Raw genomic sequence first — 26,958 nt, forward strand, 5'->3', positions numbered from 1 at the left:
CGCGCCAGCCGTCGAGGGAGCAGCGTCGGAGCCCGGGGACAGCGTCGGGAGGCGCGGGCGTCCGAGCCCTCCTTCCTGCTTTTCGCCCAGCGCCGCTGCTTCGGTTTCCCGGCGAGGCGGGTGACCCTCCTCCCGGTTGACTGACTTCCGAGAAGCCCCTTGTTTTTCCACCACTGAGGTTCAGAGATTCTGCAATCGAAGCATCCGAGGAGCTCAAGTGAACCTTATACAGCTCCTTGGATCACGTCAGGCTCCCTTTTGGGGCGGGAAACCACGTTGGAGCATCTCCCGGAGGTTCAGGAATGGAAGAACCCACCTTGCATCCTCAGTGCGGTGTTGCTTGTCTGATCTACCCTTAGGAATGAAGAGGAGACTTGTAATCACCCGGTGAGGTACTGAGAGCCAGATGGCAAAGAAAGTATCACAGGACTTAAACTAATGATCGTTTGGGGGCCACACTCATTTCTGCATGTAATTGGTTGAGCGTGAAAGAGGTACCCTATTGAAACGCACAGCAGTCCTTTGAGAGGAGGAAAATTGAGTTTCCCCATTTTTGCCAGGATTCTGAAGACTGTTCAATGTATCCTACATTTGATGTAAGATGAGAACTTTATAAAATATTCTGCCCAAGAGCGTAAACGATGACTACCCCAGCGCTGCTACCCCTCTCTGGACGGAGGATACCACCTCTGAACCTGGGGCCGCCTTCCTTCCCGCATCACAGGGCTACCTTGAGACTTTCTGAGAAGTTTATCCTCCTCCTTATTCTAAGTGCCTTCATCACCCTGTGTTTTGGGGCATTCTTCTTCCTTCCAGACTCTTCAAAACACAAACGTTTTGATCTGGGTTTGGAAGATGTGTTAATTCCTCATGTAGATGCCGGCAAAGGGGCTAAAAACCCTGGAGTCTTCCTGATCCATGGACCAGATGAACATAGACACAGGTTTGTTTATTTCAGAAGTTCTGGTATTAACATTTGGCAGAGCAAGGTATGGTTTATTGCATCAAATCTGTCATTTTTTTGGCAGTAAAATGTAACTTTCCCTGAGTCGTGAGAGTTGTATTTTTACACAACTAGTTAAATAGAATCATAAACTGGAAGGACACCTTAGAGCCCCATCCAAAGTCCAGCTCCTTCCTTTTATGTAGGAGGAGTGTTTGTGCTCAGGGTTGTTGTGTCTGATGTGAACAATTGGGAATGGAGGTATGAAGACTTAACCTGAAGAAATAGTGACATATGCTGCGCCTTCATTTATTAAGAATGTGTTGCATTCAATCATTGTGCCACCCTGTGAAATAGATTCATGGAATCCTGACATCTTCTCTGGGTTTGTTCTCTCCCAAAGGGCTCTCATCTCTGGCTGGTAGTTAAAGCTTAGTAGTGAATCTTAGCTTTTTAGAAAGATAAACACAGGCACAATAGATGTGTTTTGGTGCTCTGTGTGGAATCAGTTAAGTTAAAGAGATCACTGAATCTTAAGTCACTCACTTTGTGACTCTTGTAGACAAGGTTTGGTTATGTTTTAAAATTTAATTTTGCTGTTTTTTTTTTTTCCCTAAATGTGAAAGATGGAGTGTATTGAATAACTCTTAGAATTTGCTTGATTAAAGGGTTCACATTCTTTAAAGTCAGTAAATCCGAAGTGAGCTCTTGGGAGAATATGGGCAAATGAGTATAAAATGGGAGCTCTAGTTACAGTCTCTTTAAATCATTTATGTAATTTGTAGCAAAAGAATCTGGGAAAGTAGTTTGCTTTCTTCAAACCTGAAGTATATATATTTTTTAACCTGTGAAACCTTTCTCCTTTTTTCTCTATTTCTTAAAATAATTTTTGAGCATGTAAAAAAATCATGTTTTAGTTCTGTTCTCAACTGATGCTGTAAGTTTTCATCATGCACGAGGTTTTTGAAAAAGCTTGTGTTCAAATGTTATCCTAAGTTAAATACTTTAGAAAAATGCACTGTTGTAATGAGAGCTGGTTTTTCCTTTTTCTCAGTCTAGTTAATTTGTTCTTTGCTTGCTGTTTCTTTGACTTTGGGCTGAACCTTATGGAGTAATTACTTCTAAAATTGTTTCATATCATTCGTCTGTAACCAAATTAATTTGAAATTTTTGCCATCATTTTCAACTTCTGTACTCTTTTTATTTGTTTCTTTTATTTTGGCCTTTGCTCTTTGTGACGTCAAGAAAAATCTGATATAATCTGTGAAATAACGTTGCTGAAAAATTAACACTGAAAGTACTGTTTTCCTTGAAAACCTTATTTCCCATGTTATTTATAATGATAAGTATTTTTTTTATAAAAAGATGTTAAGACTGACTTCAGAGCTCTTTGAAGTCATGAATTAACTTTATTTAACTCTTAGAAGTTGTCTGTCATATACTTAACAATTTACTTTATATTTTGTGTGGTCTAAAGGTTAAAAAATATGGCACTTTCTAGTTTAAAAACATTCACATAGAAAAATTCTTCGTTAAGTGGAATTTAAATTTCAAATTTGAATGAAAATACAGATATGTCCATTTTTTTCACATTAAAAAAATCTGCTTAAATCTCTTAAAACAAGAATTCTAAAATTTATATAGCCCTTGAATACATATGCTTCTGTTTCGCTGTACAAGACTGTTGGATACTGTTGGATCCCGGAGTTTGGAGTGAGAGATTGGTTATTGAGTTTTCTTAACAAGGGATGGTGAGTGAGCCAGATTCTGGGTTTTGGGTAGTAAGAGTCTGGATACATGTGAGAACTTACTCAAATCTATTTGGTTCCTGAGTTTTGGAAGGCAAGAATTCAGATAGAGTTCAGGTATTGAGGGATCCCTGTATTAACTTTGTGTATATTTTATGTGGTTATGTCAGTTTATTTTTTTTAAACATCTTCATTGGAGTATAATTGTTTTACAATGGTGTGTTAGTTTCTGCTGTATAAAAAAGTGAATCAGCTATACATATACGTAGAGCCCCATATCTCCTCCCTCTTGCGTCTCCCTCCCTCCCTGCCTATCCCACTCCTCTAGGTGGACATGAAGCACCAAGCTGATCTCCCTGTGCTATGTGGCTGCTTCCCACTAGCTATCTATTTTACATTTGATAGTGTATATATGTCCATGCCGATCTCTCACTTCGTCCCAGCTTACCTTTTTCCCTCCCGTGTCCTCTAGTCCATTCTCTTATGTCTGCGTCTTTATTCCTGTCCTGCTCCTAGGTTCTTCCGAACCATTTTTTTTTTTAGATGCCATATATATGTGTTAGCATACAGTATTTGTTTTTCTTTTTCTGATTCACTTCACTCTGTACGACAGTCTCTAGGTCCATCCATCTCACTACAAATAACTCAGCTTCGTTTCTTTTTATGGCTGAGTAATATTCCATTGTACGTATGTGCCACATCTTCTTTATCCATTCATCTGTTGATGGACACTTAGGTTGCTTCCATGTCCTGGCTATTGTAAATAGAGCTGCAGTGAACACTGTGGTACATGACTCTTTGAATTATGGTTTTCTCAGGGTATATGCCCAGTAGTGGGATTGCTGGGTTGTATGGTAGTTCTATTTTTAGTTTTTTAAGGAACCTCCGTACTGTTTTCCATAGTGGCTGTATCAATTTACATTCCCACCAACAGTGCAAGAGGGTTCTCTTTTCTCCACACCATCTCCAGCATTTACTGTTTGTAGATTTTTTTGATGATGGCCATTCTGACCGGTGTGAGGTGATACCTTACTGTAGTTTTGATTTGCATTTCTCTAATGATTAGTGATGTTAAACATCCTTTCATGTGTTTGTTGGCAATCTGTATATCTTCTTTGGAGAAATGTCTGTTTAGGTCTTCTGTCACTTTTGGATTGGGTTGTTTGTTTTTTTGATATTGAGCTGCATGAACTGCTTGCATATTTTGGAGATGAATCCTTTGTCAGTTGCTTCGTTTGCAAATATTTCCTCCCATTCTGAGGGTTGTCTTTTGGTCTTGTTTATGGTTTCCTTTGCTGTGCAAAAGCTTTGAAGTTTCATTAGGTCCTATTTGTTTATTTTTGTTTTTATTTCCGTTTCTCCAGGAGGTGGGTCAAAAAGGATCTTGCTGTGATTTATGTCAAAGAGTGTTCTTTCTATGTTTTCCTTTAAGGGTTTTATAGTGTATGGCCTTACATTTAGATCATTAATCCATTTTGAGTTTATTTTTATGTATGGTGTTCAGGAGTGTTCTAACTTCATTCTTTTACATGTAGCTGTCCAGTTTTCCCAGCACCACTTATTGAAGAGGCCGTCTTTTCTCCATTGTATATTCTTGCCTCCTTTATCTAAGATAAGGTGACCACAGGTGCGTGGGTTTATCTCTGGGCTTTCTATCCTGTTCCATTGATCTATATTTCTGTTTTTGTGCCAGGACCATACTGTCTTGATTACTGTAGCTTTGTAGTACAGTTTGAAGTTGGGGAGCCTGATAACACCAGCTCCGTTTTACTTTCTCAAGATTGCTTTGGCTATTCGGGGTCTTTTGTGTTTCTATACAAATTGTGAAATTTTTTTGTTCTACTTCTGTGAAAAATGCCATTGGTAGTTTGATAGGAATTGCATTGAATGTGTAGATTGCTTTGGGTAGTATAGTCATTTTCGCAATGTTGAGTCTTCCAATACAAGAACATGGTATATCTCTCCATCTGTTGGTATCATCTTTAATTTCTTTTATCAGTGTCTTATAGTTTTCTGCATACAGGTCTTTTGTCTTCTTAGGTAGGTTTATTCCTAGGTATTTTATTCTTTTTATTGCAATGGTAAATGGGAGTATTTTCCTAATTTCTCTTTCAGATTTTTCATCATTAGTGTATAGGAATGCAAGAAATTTCTGTGCATTAATTTTGTATCCTGCTACATTACCAAATTTATTGATTAGCTCTAGTAGTTTTCTGGTAGCATCTTTAGGATTCTCTGTGTATAGTATCATGTCATCTGCAAACTGTGACAGTTTTACTTCTTTTCCAAATTGGATTCCTTTTATATGTTTTTCTTCTCTGATTGCTTTGGCTAAAACTTCCAAGACTGTGTTGAATAATAGTGGTGAGCATGGGCAACCTTGTCTTGTTCCTGATCTTATTGGAAATGGTTTCAGTTTTTCACCATTGAGAATGATGTTGGCTGTGGGTTTGTCGTATATGGCCTTTATTATGTTGAGGTAAGTTCCCTCTATGCCTACTTTCTGGAGGGTTTTTATCATAAGTGGGTGTTGAATTTTGTCAGAAGATTTTTCTGCATTTATTGAGATGGTCATATGGTTTTTCTTCTTCAGTTTGTTAATATGGTTTATCACATTGATTGATTTGCATATATTGAAGAATCCTTGCATTCCTGGAATAAACCCCACTTGATCATGGTGTATGATCCTTTTAATGTGCTGTTGGATTCTGTTTGCTAGTATTTTGTTGAGGATTTTTGCATCTATGTTCATCAGTGATGTTGGCCTGTAGTTTTTTCTTTTTTTCTGACATCTTTGTCTGGTTTTGATATCAGGGTGATGGTGGCCTCGTAGAATGAGTTTGGGAGTGTTCCTCCCTCTGCTGTATTTTGGAAGAGTTTGAGAAGGATGAATGTTAGCTCTTCTCTAAATGTTTGATAAAGTTTGCCTGTGAATCCATCTGGTCCTGGGCTTTTGTTCGTTGGAAGAGTTTTAATCACAGTTTCAATTGCAGTGCTTGTGATTGGTCTGTTTATATTTTCTGTTTCTTCCTGGTTCAGTTGCAGAAGGTTGTGCTTTTCTAAGAATTTGTCCATTTCTTCCAGGTTGTCCATTTTATTCACATATAATTGCTTGCACTAATCTCTCATGATCCTTTATATTTCTGTGGTGTCAGTTGTTACTTCTCCTTTTTCATTTCTAATTCTATTGATTTGAGTCTTCTCATTTTTTTTCTTGATGATTCTGGCTAATGGTTTATCAATTTTGTTTATCTTCTCAAAGAACCAGCTTTTAGTTTTATTCATCTTTGCTGTCATTTCCTTCATTTCTTTTTCATTTATTTCTGATCTTATCTTTATGATTTCTTTCCTTCTGCTAACTTTGAGGTTTTTTTTTTTTTTTTTTGCTGTATGCGGGCCTCTCACTTTTGTGGCCTCTCCCGTTGCGGAGTACAGGCTCCAGACACGCAGGCTCAGCGGCCATGGCTCATGGGCCCAGCCACTCCGCGGCATGTGGGATCTTCCCGGACTGGGGCACGAACCCGCGTCCCCTGCATCGGCAGGCTGACTCTCAACCACTGCGCCACCAGGGAAGCCCCTTTGAGGTTTTTTTGTTTTTCTTTCTCTAATTGCTTTAGGTGTAAGGTTAGGTTATTTGAGATGTTTCTTGTTTCTTCAGGTAGGATTGTATTGCTATAAACTTCCTTCTTAGAACTGCTTTTGCTGCATCCCATAGGTTTTGGGTCGTCATGTTTTCATTGTCATTTGTTTCTAGGTATTTTTTTATTTCCTCTTAGATTTCTTTGGTGATCTCATGGTTATTTAGTAGTGTATTGTTTAACCTCCCTGTGTTTGTATTTTTTACAGATTTTTTCTTGTAATTGATATCTAGTGTCATAGGACTGTGGTTGGAAAAGATACTTGATACAATTTCAATTTTCTTAAATTTACCAAGGCTTGATTTGTGTCCCGAGGTATGATCTATCCTGGGGAATGTTCCATGAGCATTGGAGAAAAATGTGTGTTCTGTTGTTTTTGGCTGGAATGTCCTATAAATATCAACTAAGTCCATTTTGTTTATTGTATCATTTAAAGCTTGTGTTTCCTTATTTATTTTCATTTTGGCTGATCTGCCCATTGGTGAAAGTGGGGTGTTAAAGTCCCCTACTATGATTGTGTTACTGTCGATTTCCCCTTTTATGGCTGTTAGCATTTGCCTTATGTATTGAGGTGCTCCTATGTTGGGCGCATAAATATTTACAATTGTTGTATCTTCTTCTTGGATTGATCCCTTGATCATTATGTAGTGTCTTTTTTTGTCTCTTGTAATTGTTTTTATTTTAAAGTCTATTTTGTCAGATATGAGAATTGCTACGCCAGCTTTCTTTTGGTTTCCATTTGCATGGAATATCTTTTTCCATCCCCTCACATCAGTCTGCATGTGTCCCTAGGTCTGAAGTGGCTCTCTTGTAGACAGCATATATATGGGTCTTGTTTTTGTATGCATTCAGCCAGTCTGTGTATTTTGGTGGGAGCATTTAATCCATTTACATTTAAGGTAGTTATCAATATGTATGTTCCTATTACCATTTTCTTAATTGGTTTGGGTTTGTTATTGCAGGTCTTTTCCTCCTCTTGTGTTTCCTGCCTAGAGAAGTTCCTTTAGCATTTGTTGTAAAGCTGGTTTGGTAGTGCTGAATTCTCTTAGCTTTTGCTTGTCTGTAAAGGTTTTAGTTTCTCCATCAAATCTGAATGGGATCCTTGCTGGGTAGAGTAATCTTGGTTGTAGGTTTTTCCCTTTCATCCCTTTAAATATATCCTGCCACTCCCTTCTGGCTTGCGGAGTTTCTCCTGAAAGATCAGCTGTTAACCTTATGGGGATTCCCTTGTATGTTATTTGTTGCTTTTCCCTTGCTGCTTTTTAATATTTTTTCTTTGAATTTAGTTTTTGATAGTTTGATTAATATGTTTCTTGACGTGTTTCTCCTTGGATTTATCCTGTATGGGACTCTCTGCGCTTCCTGGACTTGATTGACTATTTACCTTCCCATTTTAGGGATGTTTTCAACTACAAACTCTTCAAATATTTTCTCAGTTCTTTTCTTTTTCTCTTCTTTTTCTGAGACCCTATAATTCATATGTTGGTGCCTGTAATGTTGTCCCAGAGGTCTCTGAGACTGTCCTTAGTTCTTTTCATTCTGCTCTGTGGTAGTTATTTCCACTATTTTACCTTCCAGATCACTTATCCTTTCTTCTGCCTCAGTTATTCTCGATTGATTTCTATTTTTTATTTATTTATTTGCTGTACGCGGGCCTCTCACTGTTGCGGCCTCTCCTGTTGTGGAGCACAGGCTCCGGACGCGCATGCTCAGCGGCCATGGCTCACGGGCCCAGCCGCTCCATGGCATGTGGGATCTTCCCGGACTGGGACATGAACCCGTGTCCCCTGCATTGGCAGGTGGACTCTCAACCTGTTCGCCACCAGGGAAGCCCTCGATTGATTTCTTCTAGAGAATTTTTAGTTTCATTTATTGTGCTGTTCATCATTGTTTGTGTGCTCTTTAGTTCTAGGTCCTTGTTAAACGTTTCTTGTATTTTCTCCATTCTATTTCCAAGATTTTGGATCATCCCTACTATCATTACTCTGAATTCTTTTTCAGGTAGACTGCCTGTTTCTTCTTCATTTGTTTGGTCTGTTGGGTTTTTACCTTGCTCTTTTCATCCGCTACATATTTCTGTGTCTTTTCCTTTTGCTTAACTTACTGTGTTTGGGGTGTCCTTTTTTCAGGCAACAGGTTCGTAGTTCCCGTTTTTTTTGCTGTCTGCCCCCAGTGGGTAAGGTTGGTTCAGTGGGTTGTGTAGGCTTCCTGGTGGAGGGGACTGGTGCCTGTGTTCTGGTGGATGAGGCTGGATCTTGTCTTTGTGGTGGGCAGGACCACGTCCAGTGGTGTGTTTTGGGGTGTCTGTGAACTTATTACGATTTTAGGCAGCGTCTGTGCTAATGGGTGGGATTGTGTTCCTGTCTTGCTAATCGTTTGGCATAGGGGGTCCAGCATTGTAGCTTGCTGCTCGTTGAGTAGAGCTGTGTCAGCATTGAGATAGAGATCTCTGGTAGAGCTTTCGCCATTTGATACTCTGTGGGGCTGGGAGGTCTCTGGTGGACCAGTGTCCTGAACTTGGGTCTCCCACCTCAGAGGCTCAGGCCTGACACCTGGCTGGAGCACCAAGACCCTGTCAGCCACACAGCTCAGAAGAAAGGGGAGGGAAAAAATTAAATTAAAAAAATTAATAAAATAAAGTTATTAAAATAAAAAATATTATTTAAAATAAAACAGTAATAAAGAAAAGAAGAGAGCAACCAAAGCAAAAAATAAAACCACCGTTAGCAAGCACTAAAAACTGTACTAAAAAAAAGAAAAAAAAATAAAGGAGAGAATCCTAGAACACATGGTAAAAGCAAAGCTATACAGACAAAATCACACGAAGAAGCATACACATACACATTCACGAAAAGAGATAAAGGATAAAAATATATATAAAAAAGAAAAAGAGAGCAACGAAATCAATAAACAAATCTACCAATGATAATAAGCTCTAAATACTAAAGTAAGATAAACATAAAGCCAGAAACAAATTAGTTGCCAAAAGCAAACCCGAAGTCTACAGTTGCTCCGAAAGTCCACCTTCTCAATTTGGGGTGATTCGTTGTCTATTCAGGTATTCCACAGATGCAGGGTATATCAAGTTGATTGTGGAGATTTAATCTGCTGCTCCTGAGGCTGCTGGGAGAAATTTCCATTTCTCTTCTTTGTTCGCACGGCTCCTGGGGTTCAGCTTTGGATTTGGCCCCACCTCTGCATGTAGTTCGCCTGAGGGCGTCTGTTCCCACCCAGACAGGATGGGGTTAAAGTAGCAGCTGATTAGGGGGCTCTGGCTCAGTTAGGCGTGGGGTGGGTTGGGGGAGGGGTACAGGCTGGGGTGACCTTGCAACAGCCTGAGGCGTGCCGTGTGTTCTCCCGGGGAAGTTGTCCCTGCATCACGGGACCCTGGCAGTGGCGGGCTGCACAGGCTCCCCGGAGGGGATGTGTGGATAGTGACCTGTGCCTGTACACGGGCTTCTTGGTGGCTGCAGCAGCAGCGTTAGTGTTTCATGCCTGTCTCTGGAGTCCGCGCTGATAGTTGTGGCTCGCGCCTGTCTCTGGAACTCGTTTAGGCGGTGCTCTGAATCCCCTCTCCTCGCGCATCCCAAAATGATGGTTTCTTGCTTCTTAGGCAGGTCCAGACTTTTTCCCGGACTCTGTCCAGGCTAGCTGTGGTGCAGTAGCCCCCTTCAGGCTGTGTTCACGCCGCCAACCCCAGTCCTCTCCGTGGGATCTGATCTCCGAATCCCGAGCCTCAGCTCCCAGCCCTCACCCGCCCCAGCGGGTGAGCAGACAAGCCTCTCAGTGGTGAGCCCTGGTTGGCACTGATCCTGTGTGTGGGAGTCTCTCCGCTTTGCTCTCTGTACCCCTGTTGCTGCACTCTTCTCCGTGGTTCTGAAGGCCCCCCCGCCCCACGCCCACCTCCCGTCTTTGCTAGTGAAGGGGCTTCCTAGTGTGTGGAAACTTTTTCTCCTTCACAGCTGCCTCCCAGAGGTGCAGGTCCCTATTCTTTTGCCTCTGTTTTTCCTTTTTTCTTTTGCCCTATCCAGGTACGTGGGGAGTTTCTTGCCTTTTGGGAGTTCTGAGGTCTTTTTCCAGCACTCAGTAGGTGTTCTATGGGAGTTGTTCCACATGTAGATGTATTTTTGATATATTTGTGGGGAGGAAGGTGATCTTCAAGTCTTACTTCTCCACCATCTTGAAGGTCCCCCCCCAATTTATTTTTATATCGATTGTCACTGTATCTGAAAACACAGTCTGTAGTCATAAGAACTCTTCTAATTTGATCAATGAAATACATTTCAAATTAGAGATCATTCCAATAATAAGACTGCAATGTAAAACATTAATATATAAACATTAACATATTTAAAAATAATTCGGAAAGATAGCATTTTAACAGATATAGTTGGTACTAAGATCATGCTTATTTTGGATGTGGGTCAAAGAACCATCTTTCTTAATTTGGAAAATAAAACTTGATGATTTAATTTTATATGTGTGGAGAGGAGTGCAGGTTAGAGGGATGAGGAACCTTACTTTAACGGAGAAGTAATGAAAAATAAATCATGGCCATTATTTCTTACTTACAGTATTTAACAGATACTTGTTGAATTGGCTTTTCTTAATTAGTGTAGTTAGGTGCTTAAGCTCTGGAGTCAGACTGCGTGGATTCGTACCCTAGTTTGTCACTGATTAGATGTGTGATTTTGAGCACATTTTTAAACTCTATGCATAAGTTGCTTCCTTTGGATGATAGTGGCATCACTTTATAGATTGTTACATTGAATGAGATAGTACACGTGAAGTGCTCAACATAGCTCTTAGCATTTAGTAAATGCTCAATAAATATTAGTTATTATTATCATTAATTATAGTTTTAATTGAATATTTTAATTCTGAGTCTACTTACCTTAAAATATTGTACATGTTCCTGAAAAGTTGGGTAGAGATTAATTAATATTTTAAAAGTACACCAGACCCTTATTGTCTAAAGGAATATTTTATAACCAAACTATTTAGCAACAAATGTGTATTGCATGTCTGCTGTGTATCAGGCCCGACTTTTATGGAGCTTCGCATCTTGGGGGAGGGGTGAGAGGGGATGACAGGCATTAAATAAACAAATTTATTTTTTAGGTGTGATGAGTGTTATGAAGGTGTACCCAGTGTTATCAGAGCACATAATGTGTTTTAGCCTGTGGAGTGGGGGTCGCGGGAACAGGCAGTGGGAGTAGGGAAGGCTTCTTGAGGAAACAACTGCTGAGAAGCTTACAAGTAGGAGATTGCTAGGTCAGGTAGAGTTGTGGGAAAAAAAAGTGGTCAAAGCAGAGGACACAACATGTGTGAGAGCCCTAAGTAGTACTGTTGTTGAACCCAAGTTATGTGCCTGAGGCGCAGTGAGGCCAAACAAACCAAAACGTCAGTTTGGAGTGGAGAAAGGTTTATTGCAAGGGCCAATCAAGGAGAATCGTGACTCATGCTTAAAAGACCCGAGCTCCCCAAAGATTTTGGGGGAAGAGTTTTTATAGGCAAAATTTCAGGGGAGAGCTGCAGGGTGTGTGACCTACTTCTGACTGGTTGGTGGTGAGGTAACAGCGTGGTATTCTAGGAATTTCAGTCATCAGCCTTCTGGTTCCAACTAGTCAGAGGTCCACATGCTTGTGCTCAGCCTGAAAATACCACCCTCCACCTGGATGGGAGCCCTAGTTTCTGTAGAAGAACTCAGAGATAGGTATGAGATTGTTACGCACAGGCCTGAGGAAGAACTAGGCCCCTGCCCGGTCACTGCACTTTTGTTTCTTTCTGCTGTTCCCTCATTCCCCTAATTAGTAACTGAATCTGCCCTGTGGAACTTAGGAAAGGTCTTGGAGGTGGAAAGCCTTTTTCCTACAAACAAGAAACCAGAAGCAGAAAGGGTTTTGTGCCCTGGAGGCCCCCACGGGGTCCTGCTCGGTTTCAGTATCATTGAGGATCTGAGAAATATTCAGATTCAGTATGGCTGGTGTAGAGATTAGTGGTGTGTGGTTAGGTGAAGAGACTAGATGACAGGTCAGATTTGGCCTCCTTATTGATTGGAAAGTTTGGATGAGTTGCCAGCATTGACATATCAGGAAAATTTCACACAAAAGTCTGGATTTCTGGCTTCTCTTGAAAAATGAGAGGATATAACAACATCCAAGTCTGTATTTTCAGATGGCAATGCTCAGCTGGATCCAGGCAGCTGCTACTCCCTCTAGTGGGGCATGGACTCTTCATTTTATGCCACTCAATTAAGTTGCCCGATAAGTAAATTTAATGAATCAATGTTTAACCTGGTTGTTGTTGAGTTTGGAATCCCTAGGCAGGATCCTGGAGAGTTTTTAGTCAAGTATTTTGATCTTTATGTTAAGTACTATGGGAAGGCATTGAAGAGTTTTCATTAAAGCAAGGGAATGTCATAATCATTTAATATTTTTAAAAAATTTAAATAATTACTTTGGTTGCAGTGTAAACAGTGGATTGGAGAGGAACAGGAGGAAATGTAGTGAAATCAGTTAGGAGAGCCTAGGTCACAGAGGATACTGGCTTAGACCAGAGTGATGAAAGTGGAGAAGGAGAGAAATTAGTGGAGAAAAGTAGTTGATTCAAGAGATGTTAAACTATTAAGTTTCACAGAAGTTGGTGGTTGATTGAATATGGGGGCTGAGGTAGGAGGAGGAGATAGTCCCAGTTTCTGGCTGACATGATTATGGATTACTAAGAAATATACACTGTTTTTTTAAAAAAATATTTATTTATTTACCTTATTTTTTTTGGCTGCGTTGGGTCTTAGTTGCAGCACACGGGATCTTTTTGTTGAGGCACGTGGGATCTTTTCGTTATGCCTCGCGGTCTGCTCGGGTTTCTCTCTAGTTGTGACATGTGGGTTTTCTCTCTCTAGTTGCGACGTGCAGGCTCCAGAGTGTGGGCTCTGTAGTTTGCGGCATGTGGGCTGTTTCGTTGAGGCGCGCGAGCCAACAGTTGTAGCACACAGGCTTAGTTGCCCCATGGCATGTGGGATCTTAGTTCCCGAACCAGGGCTCGAACCCATGTCCCCTGCATTGGCAGGCGGATTCTTTACCACTGGACCATCAGGAAAGTCCCAGAAATATCCGCTATATTTAACTAATGCTTTAATTTATGTAATTGTTACTACATGAATTTAAGATAAAGTATTTTCATGAGAAAACCTGTATGTTTCCTTCTGTTAAGTGGTTCATAAATAATCCAGAGTTTTCAAACAATATATATCTTCCAGATGATGACATAAAATGTATAGTTTGATGTTCATGACAGTCATGTTTATTAGCATCTGTGATTTTGAAGTAACCAAAACAGGTATTGGTTATAGTATACATGAATATTGTTATAAATATACAATGATACACATAAAGTATCATGTTCATAATTTGTGTACATAATAGACTTATCTAATAAGAATTTTATTTTTTTCTTCCTGAAACAGGCCTGATAGTAACCCTTTATTCACAATAGTTTTATACATATATATATAAAATACATGCGTACAATATATTGTCAGCGTGTTATTTACGTTTTTCTATTTCTGTGCCTACATTTAGTTTTCATTTATTACATTCATTTTATTTAAACCTTTCTAATTTGTAAAATGTAACTATTATACAAAAATACATAAAAGAATAATCCACACTATAATAGATAGTATTTATATATAAATACTCATGCAACCACCTCCCAGATTGAGAAAACAAACATTGTCAGCACCCCAAAAGCCTCCAGATCATCACTTCCCAAACCAACCCTCCTCAGTATTTCCTGGCCCCATTCGTGTGTTTGACTTTTATGGTAATTACAACCGTGTGTTTCCCTACGGTTTTACCACTAGGTAAACATCACTAAACAATATAGTTAAGATTTTCCTGTTTTAACTTTTACGTAAGTATATAAATGATGTATGTACTGTGTCTTGCCTTTTTTTGTGTGAAGGGGCTCAATATTATCTTGCTAAGATTCCATCATGTTGAAGTTTGTGGTGGTAGTTTATTTTCATCACTATGTAGCATTCTATTATATGAAAATATTACAGTTTACTTAATTCAGTCTCTTATTAATGGCCATTTGTGTTATTTTAAGTTGAGAATAATATAAACAATGTTTGTTTTATAATAAGAATTTCATTAATTTTCACTTTGAAATTGACATTTGTTTTATATATTGGCATTATATAAATGGGCTTTGTGGTTTTGTTTTGTTTTTAAAATATTTAGTTGAACTGCCAGTAAGTTTCATCCTCCAGTCAGGATTTTGCAAGTATGAATTGAATACTTGCGGGTTGGGTGTATGTCAACTTCTGATATTTTCCTCAGACGTAAAGAGCATAGGCTTTGGAGTTAGACTTAAAGTTGCATCTTGGTTCTACTAACTAGCTGTGTGACATTTTACTAGACATAATCACTCTAAACCTGTGCTGGATATATGGTAGTCACTAATGTCATGTGGCTTTTGAACTTGACACCAGATTGTAGCATGCTTTGGTGAGTTTCTCAAGTTTTTCATGTCATGATTTGTATTTTTTGCTTGATTCATGTTTGCTTTCTGTTGCAAGAGTAGAGATTTTATATCTCACTATTGTGATTTTAGCTTTCTTATCATCTTTCCTCATTTCATCTCTCTTCCATGCCTCCCCCACCCCCACCCCCACCCTCATCCTGTTCTTTACTTAGGGCTTACTGCTCCTGTTTTAGGGAGGTCACACATTTTATCCTCTAAGTCTGTGGGGCTTTCCTTTGTTCTACTTGCGTATTGATCTACTTGCATATTGAGTGAATACCCTTTTCAATTCCATAGTTGGAGTACAAATTGATTTGTATAGCTCTCAGTCTGTTTTCCTCTGTTCTAATATCTTTAAGTCGTTTCAACTGTGGCGCTAGAATAGATTTCACAATTCCGAGTACATTTGGCATCATGGACAACTGCTGAGATTCTTCTTGTTCTGCTTCATACCACTTAGAATACAGTTTTTCATTCTACTTCCCCCATCCTCCAGGAGTTGTTCTCTGACATAGCCTAGCTAATTAAATAATAAGGAAACAATTGGGAAGAGACTGTGGGGAAAGGAAAGTTGACCAGTGCTCTGACTATATAAAGGTTTCTGTCCGATTTTTTCATTGGGTCTCTGAGATAAGTTACAGTTGGGGTTGTGTAGTAGTTTGGATATTTTTTGTTTCATGAGTTAAATATGGTTATAAGTTACTGAAGAATTCTTCCAGATTCTGACATGATGGCTCTTATTTCTTTGATAGTCTGAGTTTTTATTATTTTCTGCATCTTTCATAAGTATTAATAGTAATTTGGTAGAAGCTGTGTTTTGGGTCTGCTCATCAGATGAAATTTTGTATACCCTTATTTAAAGTCTAATTTTGATCCTAAGCAAAGTGATAGTGACTTTGCTTTTATTAGTTCAGCATTATAAAATCACTGTTATAAAATCAGTATGTTTTTCATTCTTCTCAGAAATGAATAAAGTATTAGTATGGTGTGGTTAAATTGCAGAATGCCAAGGTATGTCCTGATTTTCATGTTGGTCAGGAAGTGTTGGAAATTGCAGGAGATGACATACTGTTCAGTGCCCCAGAAGTTGAATGCTAATAGGTAAACATTATTTATTGGATGAAGTTAAATGTTTTAAGGAAATAAAATTTGTTCAAACATATTGATAGTTTATTTGCTTTAAAGCTATAATAGCCTTTTCAAAATTTCTCTTGGGTTTCATAGCAAGTGTTCTAGGGCTGTGAAATGTTTATTTTTATTTATTAATATTTCTTTTGATTTTTCTTCTTATTAAAGTATCAAACATACAATCTCAGAATATTCCTTCTATATTACTAACGTAGACTTATGTAGATTATGAAGCCTCTGTAATATGTAGTCTAAGATTAGGTTTCATTTTTTATCATCATTTAGTATTATAAATCTGTGCTTGAATTACCTTGACTTGCTTTTAATCTTATTTAATAATAGTGTTCTTTGATCTACAGCAGTCTTGTTAATATTAATTTACCCATTAACAGCTGAGATTGCCCACATCCACAGATAGATTTATTCCCTTACTTTCCCTGCCTTTACGTAATCTTTTTCCCATGTACTTTTATCTTTCTCATGTATTGTCTGTGACTGCATATTTATAATCATCTGCTTACTTATCTGTTGTTCCCAGTAGAACATGGGCTCTTTGAGGACAAATGACTGTTCTTTTAATTATTTTTGTATTTCCAATGCTTGAGGTACATTTGACCCTTAATGAAAGTATATATTTTTTTATTTTAAATTGAAGTATAGTTGATTTATAGTGTTGTGTTAGTTTCTGGTATACAGCAAAGTGATTCAGTTATATATACATATGTTCTTCATCTAATTTTCTGTTGTGGTTTATTGCAGGATATCGAATATAGGTCCCTGTGTTATACAGTAGGACTGTGTTGCTTATCTATTTTACATATAGTAGTTTGTATCTGCTAATCCCAAACTCCTTATTTATCCCTCCCTCACCCCCTTTCCACTTTGATAACCATGTTTATTTTCTATGTCTGTGAATTTGTTTCCGTTTCGTAAATAAGCTCATTTGTGTTGTATTTTAGGTTCCACATATAAGTGGTATCATACGATATTTGTCTTTCTCTTTCTGACTTTATTTGGTATGATAATCTCTAGGTTCATCCATGTTGCTGCAAATGGCATTATTTCACTATTTTTATGGTTGAGTAAATACTCCATTGTGTAAATATACCACACCTTTATCCATTCATCTTTTGATGGACATTTAGGTTATTTCCATGTCTTGGCTATTGTAAATAGTGCTGCCATGAGTATGGGGGTGCATGTATCTTTTCAAATTAGAGTTTTGTCCGGTTCTGTTGCCAGGAGTGGGATTGCTGAATCATATGGCAGCTCTGTTTTTAAGCTCTATTTTTTAAGGAACCTCCATACTGTTTTTCATAGTGGCTGCACCAATTTATATTCCCACCAGCAGGGTAGGAAGGTTCCCTTTTCTCGACACCCTCTCCAGCCTTTGTTATTTGTAGACCTTTTAATGATGGCCATTCTGACCAGTATGAGGTGGTACCTCATTGTAGTTTTGATTTACATTTCTCTAATAATTAAGGATATTGAGCATTTTTTCATATGCCTGTTGCCCATTTGTATGTCTTCTTTGGAGAAATGTCTGTTTAGGTAATCTACCCATTTGTTGATTGGGTTCTTTGTTTTTTTGTTACTGAGTTGTATGAGTTGTTTGTATATTTTGGAAATTAAGCCTTTGTCAGTCGCATCATATGCAGATATTTTCTCCTAGTCCGTAGGTTGTCTTTTGTTTTGTTGGAGGTTTCCTTAGTTGTGCAAAAGCTTATAAGTTTGATTGGGTCCCATTTGTTTATTTTTGCTTTTATTTCTGTTCCTTGGGAGACTGCCTTAAGAAAACATTGGTACGATTTATGTCAGAGAATGTTTTGCCTGTGTTCTCTTGTAGGAGTTTTATGGAGTCATGTTTTATATTTGTCTTTAAGCCATTTTGAGTTTATTTTTGTGTATGGTGTGAGGGTGTGTTCTAACATTGATTGGCATGCGGCTGTCCAGCTTTCCCAACACTACTTGCTGAAGAGGCTGTCTTCTCCATTGTATATTCTTGCCTCCTTTGTTGCAAATTAATTGACCGTAGGTGTGTGGGTTTATTTCTGGGCTTTCTATTCTGTACGATTGATCCATATGTCTGTTTTTGTGCCAATACCATGTTGTTTTGTCTTTCCTTTTTGACCATGCTGCATGGCTTGTGTATTTCCCCAACCAGGGATTGAACCTGGGCCCTGGCAGTGAAAGCACCAAGTCCTAACCACTGGACCACCAGGGAATTCCCAATACCATGCTGTTTTGATTGCTGTAGCTTTGTAGTATTGTCTGAAGTTTGGGAGGGTTATGCCTCGAGCTTTGTTATTTTTCCTGCAGGATTGCTTTGGCAATTCTGGGTCTTTTATGGTTCCATATAGATTTTAGAATTATTTGTTCTAGTTCTGTGAAAAATATCATGGGTAATTTGACAGGGATCATAGTAACTCTGTAGATTGCTTTAGGTAGTATGGCCATTTTAACAGTATTAATTCTTCTAATCCAAAAGCATGGGGTATTTTTCCATTTCTTTGAATCATCTTCAGTTTCCTTTATCAATGTTTTATAGTTCTCAGCATATAAGTCTCTTATCTCCTTGGTCAGGTTTATTCCTAAGTATTTTTTTTTTTTTGATGCGATTTTAAAAGGGATTGGATTTTTAACTTTCCCTTTATGGTATTTCATTGTGAGCATAAATGCAACCGATTTCTTTATGTTAATCTTGTATCCTCCTCCCTTGCTGAATTTGTTTATCAGTTCTAGTAGATTTTTGTGGAGTCTTTAGGATTTTCTATATATAGTAGCATGTCATCTGCATATAATGTCAATTTTACCTCTTCTCTTCCAATTTGGATACCTTTATTTCTTTTTACTGTCTGATTGCTGTGGCTAGGATTTCTAATACTATGTTGAATATAAGTGGTGAACACAGGCATTCTTGTCTTATTCTGGATTTTAGCAGGAAGACTTTCAGCTTTTCACCATTGAGTATTATGTTAACTGTAGGTTTGTCATAAATAGCTTTTATTATGTTGAGATATGTTCCCTCTCTACTCACTTTGGTAAGAGCTTTTATCATGATGGGATGTTGAATTTTATTAAATGCTTTTTCTGTGTGTATTGAGATGATCATGTGATTTTTGTCTTTTCTTTTGTTGATGTGGTGTATCACATTGATTGATTTGCATATGTTGAACCATCCGTGTGAGTCTGGGATGAATCCAACTTGATTGTGGTGTATGATCTTTCTTATGTCTAGTTGGATTTGGTTTGCTAATATTTTGTGGAAAATTTTTGCATCTCTATTCATCAGAGATATTGGCCTTTAGTTTTCTTTTTTGGTATTGTCTTTGTCTGGTTTAGGTATCAGGGTGATGGTGGCTTCATAGAATGACTTTGGGAGTGTTCCCTCCTCTTCAGTCTTTTGGAAGAGTTTAAGAAGGATCAGTATAAGTTCTTCTTTGTATGTTTGGTAGAATTCCCCATTGAAGCCATCTGGAAAAGTATATATCTTGAATAAATGATGTCCATGGCAAGGTGACAAATTCCACAAGAGAAGATATAAACAAAATGCTAGGAGGTATTGAGAGATAAGATGCAAAAGTAGGACGAATGATGTCTTAAAGTGAGAAGGATACAGTCTTTAATAAAGGCTCTTTATTAAAAATAATTTTAAAAACTCAGGAATTATTCATATTTGCCCTTTCTAGAAAAAACTTTTTCATACACATGTATCTAAGGTATTTTGCATGTCCTCACATTGAATTTTTCCTTCTTTAGGAAAAAAAAATAACAGTAGAGAGTATGTGATGAGTGTTTTCTCATGTTTAACCTTTAGTCTTTACATCAGACCTGTAAGTTAGGTATTACTAATCTTATTTTTACAAATATGAACACTTTAAAATCTAGATCATGCTATAGTTGGAAAGTTGGCACCACAGAAGCTAAGGATCTACTTAAAATCTGTAGTATGTGGTAAACATTAATTTAATTGATTAACTGGGCAAATGTTATGTTTACTATTGTTTGAAGGTTATAAAAATATTTAACTTATGGTTTAGGCTGACTACACATTCTTGGCTAGGAAAATGTTTGCTACTTTCTTTTTCCATAATTATGCAAATTCTGTCAGAAAACTTTGTTTTGATTGTCATTAAATTTTTGCTGGATTTTTTTCCCTTTTAGAACATGGTTGTAATGAAGCATGGATGGAGATTTATTTACAGATTGGCTTTTAGGATTTATTATAAAGCAACATCCACTTTAAAAGGCATTGATTCCAATGATTTATCTTGGAATTTTATGTAGTCCAGGAGGAAGGCATCATTGTATATTTAAAAGGGCATTGGGCTCAGTGTTAAGAGATAGGGGCTCTAGTTTCAGTGTTGTCCTTACTTGCTGGATGCATTTCATCAAGCTATTCAACTTCCTTTGTGCCTTATTTATGAAATGAAGGAATTGAATGAACCTTTAAAGATTCCTTCCAGCTCATGCATATGAAATACCAGTAATTTTATGAAGTGGGGACTGAAGAATGTGTAGTAATTTAGTTCAAGGCATTACAGATACTTTGAAAATAAAGTGCATACTAAATAGGAATTAGTGTCATTTCTATATATAAAAATTAAGATTAAAAAATCATTTTATAAATGACTAATTCATTTATATCATATTATGATTATTTATATAATGAAATGTGTACCAATTTAAAGAGTGTAAATGACTGAAATGCTGTTTTTATACATTCTTATTTCTCATAAGTTTAAAAGTATAACTTACTGGACATATTTTATACCAGCCTGAAAGGAATAGGTATATTTACAAAAGTATTTCCAGGTGTCATTTTTGAGCTCAGTTAACAGTTACATCTCTCATATAAAACTTTAGGATAGATTCTATGGAAAAACGAGAGTGCTTGAGTAATTCAGGCCTCAGACCCTGTGAAGGCTCTTATTACCCCGATGCCAAATTTTCTTTAAGATTATAATTTCCTAACCTCAGTATTGAAAGATGCCATGTTCTTTTGTTCTCCATATCTTAATAAGAGCTTTAGAGATAAGTTATATAAATAGTTTTAAAAAAAAGGATGTGAAATAATCTGGAGACTACAAAAAACAATGTGTGTATTGTTTTTCCTTTTACATTTTTGACATTTACATATTTATAATATCAGCCTCTGTTACTTGTGTAGATCTCTTGGTCTCTCCTTAGTGATATCCCATTCACTTATTAAGAAAGTGTGTTTGAGTATGATATACCAAGCATTATACTAAGTATTGGGGTTACTGGAGAATATTACAGAGGATTAATTTTCAGTTGGACACTACTGAGAAAGTTAAACCTTAGATTCAGATCTTAACATTGTCTTAAAGCATATAGTATTATCTTTGGAGTCAGATTCTGAGGGTCTTAGAGATGTCTTTTCACCTAGGTGAGGCTCAAGTATATACATTTAGTCCTTTGGTACTTTTTGAGAGTTCAGATAAGTTGTTACCTTACCTTTCTTCCTTTCTTTTTTTCCTAATATGCATTTATGTCATTAATTTATGCATTTCTGACGTATGGACAGGGTTATCAGGAAGTGAGATGCAATGTTCTGAAGCTTTCTTTAATAAGGAGCCAGACCCTGGCATCTAAAAGATGATGTCAATCATTGTGCTAAATTGAGATTTGGTACAATTATATGTATTTGTGTATCTAAAACTATTTATGTTTAGCTCTATAGGGTTATATTGTAAGTTTATTTATAAAATTACATGTGTGTACATGACTTCTTTAATTACTTTGCAGTAAGGTGGCATCTGATATAAAGTTTATATCTTTTTGGTGTGTATAATAAATGTGAATTATTTTTTCTGTTAATTTGTGAACATTTACCTTTTCATGACCTAGATTTTTTCCCTCTACTTCAAAAGATTGGTTATATCTAGGGTACAGTGAACATTGATTGGATGGCTCCTCTTGCACTTATACTGTTGGTGTAAGTGTAAATTAATAGAATTTTTGTGATGAACAATTTAGTAATCAACTATTTTAGTAAATATCAACTACTTTAAAGTACATATTCTTTAATTTAGAAATTCTTCTAAGAACTTATTCTTGGAAAATCTTTACATCATTGCACAAAGAGATGTTTAAGAATGTCCCCCGAAGCTATAACATGATACATTGTGAATGATCAGAGAATTGGTTAAATAAAAGATAATATATCCCAGATTATAGAGAGTTCTTTTTTTCTTTAAACCCCCTATGGATCCTTCCAATTACTCCCTAAAATAACACACTATTTTAATAGTTTTATAATAGTGCACAATAGTATGTTTTGATAGCTGGTATAAGTCCTCTTTATCATTATTTTTTTTAAAGTTATAAGCATACATAAAAGTCTTAACAGCTGATATTGTCACTGTATCCACTATTTTAAATCTTAACATTTTTCTATTTTCGCTGAAGATTACCCTTCTCGAGGTAAACCTCTAGCCTGAGTTTGACATTGTCTTTCTCAGTCCATGGTTTTGTACTTCTACTACATATATATCAATATAAATTATATATACCAATAAATATAAAAATATATAATTATATAATTGTATTGTTCTGCACGTTCTTAAACATTGTATATCTCATTCAGCAAGTTTTTTTTTTAATTCGACATTTTAAAAATGATTTATGTATATTAACATATCAGGCTCTGGCTTAGTTATTTTATTCATTTACATATTCTATTGTATGATTAAACTTCAAATTATTTATATATGCCCCTGTTGATAGATTTTTTTTTTAGGTTAATTCCATATTTTTTGCTGCAAAAACATTCTTGTACATGTGTTCTTGGGCACATGTGTTTTTTCTTCAAGGTAAAAGCTTAGCAATAGAATTATTGAGTTGTAAAGTCTATGCATCATTGTCTCCATAGTCTGTTGCTAAGTTAGTCTCTAAAGGGCTACCAGTTTACACTCCCGTTTGCATCTTTGCAAACCATGGCATTGTTAAATTTTAAAAATCTTTAGCAATCTGATGCCAATTTTAGTTTTTAGTTCTCTGATTACTAGTGAGGTGGAATATTTTTTATTTATTGGTTGTTTGGATTTCCTCATCTTTGAGTTGCTTGTTCATTTTTTTGCCAATTTTTTTTGAGATTGTTTTTCTTATTCATTTGTAGGAATTATCTATACATCCTAGATGAATTCTTCATTAGTTATATGCATTACACATATCTTCTTGCAATGGTCTCTTTAGTTTTATAGAGGTTTAAGTGTGATTGAAGTTCATTATATTTTCCTCTATGGTATTTTGGTTTTTGGATTTTTACATAGGGAATGCTTTTATACCCTGAAGTTACAGTCTTAGATATTTTCAATTTTGGTGGTTTTAAAGTTTTGTTTTTCACATCTAGGGATTTAATCTACTTGGTTTTGATTTTTGTGTATGATGAGGTAGGGACTGAATTTATATTTATCCATATGGGTGTCCACTTTGTCCCTGTGCTACTTATTGAAGAGTCTTTCCTTCCTATGGGTGTGTAATGCCATTTCTACCATATAACAGTTTTTCATATTTCCATAGGTTTGTTTCTGGATTCTCTATGTTCTTTTGTATATTTGTTGAACTAGCATAACATACTGTTTTAATAATGGTAAGCATAGGGGCTTCCCTGGTGGCGCAGTGGTTAAGAATCCGCCTGCCAGTGCAGGGGACATGGCTTCGAGCCCTGGTCCGGGAAGATCCCACATGCTGTGGAGCAACTAAGCCCGTGTGCCACAACTACTGAGCCTGCGCTCTAGAGCCCGTGAGGCACCACTACTGAGGCCCGCAATCCAAAACTACTGAAGCCTGCGCGCCTAGAGCCCGTGCTCCGCAACAAGAGAAGCCATTGCAATGAGGAGCCTGCGCATTGCAGGAAAGAGTAGCCCCTGCTTGCCGCAACTAGAGAAAGCCCACGCACAACAACGAAGACCTAACACAGGCAATAAATACATAAATAAATAAGTAGAATAAATCTTAAAAAAAAATAAGTGTAGCTTTAGAAAGTCTTGATATTAGGAATTGCTTTGGACTGAATGTCTGTGTCCTCCCCAAATTCTTTTGTTGAAATCCTGGTCTCCAATATGATGGTATTAGGAGATGGGGCCTTTGGGAAGTAATTAGGTCATGAGGATTAAACCCTCATGAATGGGATTAATGCCCTTATAAAAAGACACGAGAGAGCTTGCTTTCTCTTTCTCTGCTCTTACTACCATTTGAGAAGTTGGCAGTCTGCAGCCTGGAAGAGGATTCTCACCAGAACCTGACCATGTTGGCACACTGATCTTGGACTTCCAGCCTTCAGGAACTGTGAGAAATAAATTGTTGTGGTTTATAAGCCACTCAGTCTATAGTACTTTGTTATAGCAGCACAAACTGACTAAGACAGGTAGGGGGGGTTCTACCTCATTCTCTAAAATTGTGTTTGCCTTCTTGATTCTAAGCTGTTCCACAAGTATTTAGTTTTTTAATTGAGGTAAATTTTGCAAAACATAAAATTAACCATTTTAAAGTGAACAATTTAGTGGCATTTAATACATTTCACAGTGTTGTGCAGCCACCACCTCTGTCTAGTTCCAGAACATTTTCATATCCCAAAAGGTTACTCTAAACCCATTAAGGAGTTACTCCCCATTCCTTCCTCTCCACCATTCCCTGGCAAACCACCAATCTGCTTTCTGTTTCTAAGGATTTACTTATTCTGGTAAGTATTATTACCTATGTGGTAAGTATTTCACATAAATGGAATCATGCTATGTAAGACCCTTTGTATCTAGCTTTTGCTTTTTTCACTTAGCATGATGTTTTTGAGACTCAGCCACACTGTAGCATGTATCAGTTCTTCATTCCTTATCTGTTATAGGTCTCTGCAGATATTCTGTTTCTTCTTGAGTCAGTTTTGGTAATTTGTGCCATTCTAGGATTCTATCTGGTTTATCCAGGTTATCTAATTTGTTGGTGTACAGTTGTTAATAGTATTCTCTTTTATTTATTTATTTTTATTTTTTTAAAGATTTAAGTTTTAAAAATATATTTTTGGCTGCATTGGGTCTTCGTTGCTAAGCGCGGGCTTTCTCTAGTTGTGGCAAGTGGGGGCTACTCTTAGTTGCAGTGCACGGACTTCTCCTTGTGGTGGCTTCTCTTGTTGCAGAGCAAGGGCTCTAGGCACAAGGGCTTCAGTAGTTGTGGCTCATGGGCTCTAGAGCGCAGGTTCAGTAGTTGTGGTGCACGGGCTTAGTTGCTCCGCGGCATGTGGGATCCTCCCAGACCAGGGATTGATCCTGTGTCCCCTGAACTGGCAGGCGGACTCCTAATCACTGCGCCACCTATAGTACTCTGTTTTAATCTTTTTTATTTTCATAAAGTTGGTAGTGAGGTCCCCATTTTTATTTCTGATTTTATTTGCTTCCCTTTTTTTGCTTTGTCATTTAGATAAGGTTTGTCAAATTTGTTGATCTTTTCAAAGAACCATCATCTGTCTCTTTTTAAAATTATTCTCTATTTTGTTTATCTCTATTCTGATCTTTATTGTTTTTTCCTTTTGCTAGCTTTGGGTTTAGTTTGCTCTTGTTCTTTTAGCTACTTAGATGTAAAGTTACATTATTAATTTGATACCTTCTTTTTAAACAGAGGTATTTACTGCTATGAATTTCCCTCTGAGCACTGCTTTTGTTGCATTCCATAATTCTTGGTATGTTGTGATTTTCATTCTTCTTGTATTTCCTAATTTGCCACGTGATTTCTTTTTTGACCCATTGTTTGTTTAAGAGTGTGTTGTTTAATTTCTACATATTTTGAATTTTTATTTTTTTCTGATATTGATTTCTATTTTCATTTTATTGTAATCAGTGATACTTTGTATGATTTAATCTCATTACATTTATTGATAATTAATTTGTGCCCTAATATATGGGCTATCTTAGAGAACATTCCATGTGCATTTGAGAAGAATGTGGATTCTACTGTTGTTGGGTAGAGTGTTCTATATATGCTTTTTAGGTCTAGTGGGTTTTTATATTGTTCAAGTCTTCTCTTTCCATATTACTCTTCTGTCTATTTAAAGTGGGGTTATTGAAAGTGGGGTATTGAAATCTCCAACTATTATTGTGGAATTGTCTGTTTTATTCTTACATTCCTATCAGCGCTTGCTTCATATGTTTTTGAGTTCTGTTGTTTAGTGTATATATTAAAAAAAATTTTTTTTTATTGGGGTATAGTTGCTTTACAATATTGTGTTAATTTCTGCTGTACAGCAAAGTGAATCAGCGATACATATACATATATCCCCTCTTTTTTGGATTTCCTTCCAATTTAAGTCACCACAGAGCACTGAGTAGAGTTCCCTGAGCTATACAGCAGATTCTCATTAGTTATCTGTTTTATACATAGTAGTGTATATATGTCAATCCCAATCTCCCAGTTCGCCCCACCCCCCTCCCCCCTTGGTGTCCATACATTTGTTCTCTACGTCTGTGTGTTTATTTCTGCTTTGCAAATAGGTTCATCTGTGCCATTTTTCTAGATTCCACATATATGCATTAATACATGATATTTGTTTTTCTCTTTCTTACTTCACTCCGTATGACAGTCTCTAGGTCTGTCCATGTCTCTGCAGATGGCACAATTTTGTTCCTTCTTATGGCTGAGTAATATTCTATTGTATATATGTACCACATCTTTATCCATTCCTTTGTTAATGGACGTTTTGGTTGCTACCATGTCCTGGCTATTGTAAATAGTGCTGTAATGAACATTGGGGTGCATATATCTTTTGGAATTATGGTTTTCTCTGGGTATATACCCAGGAGTGGGATTGCTGGGTCATATGATAATTCTATTTTTAGTTTTTTAAGGAACCTCCATACTGTTCTCCATAGCGGTTATATCAATTTACATTCCCACCAACAGTGCAAGAGGGTTCCCTTTTCTCCACACCCTCTCTAGCATTTACTATTTGTAGATTTTT

The 26,958-nt window shown here is 37.1% G+C and overlaps 1 protein-coding gene across 1 annotated transcript in view; it reads left to right on the plus strand.

Annotated features, from left to right (window-relative positions):
- Window positions 1-641: 641 nt before the first annotated feature.
- The window catches only part of MAN1A2 (mannosidase alpha class 1A member 2), a 166,729-nt gene continuing 140,412 nt past the window's right edge, over window positions 642-26,958 (plus strand). The window contains exon 1 of the mRNA XM_065878155.1: window positions 642-943. Coding sequence (XP_065734227.1) covers window positions 642-943 — 302 coding nt within the window. The remainder of the gene's footprint in view (window positions 944-26,958) is intronic.

The sequence above is a fragment of the Phocoena phocoena genome, chromosome 1 (genome assembly GCF_963924675.1).
Source record: "Phocoena phocoena chromosome 1, mPhoPho1.1, whole genome shotgun sequence".
Classification (NCBI taxonomy): domain Eukaryota; kingdom Metazoa; phylum Chordata; class Mammalia; order Artiodactyla; family Phocoenidae; genus Phocoena; species Phocoena phocoena.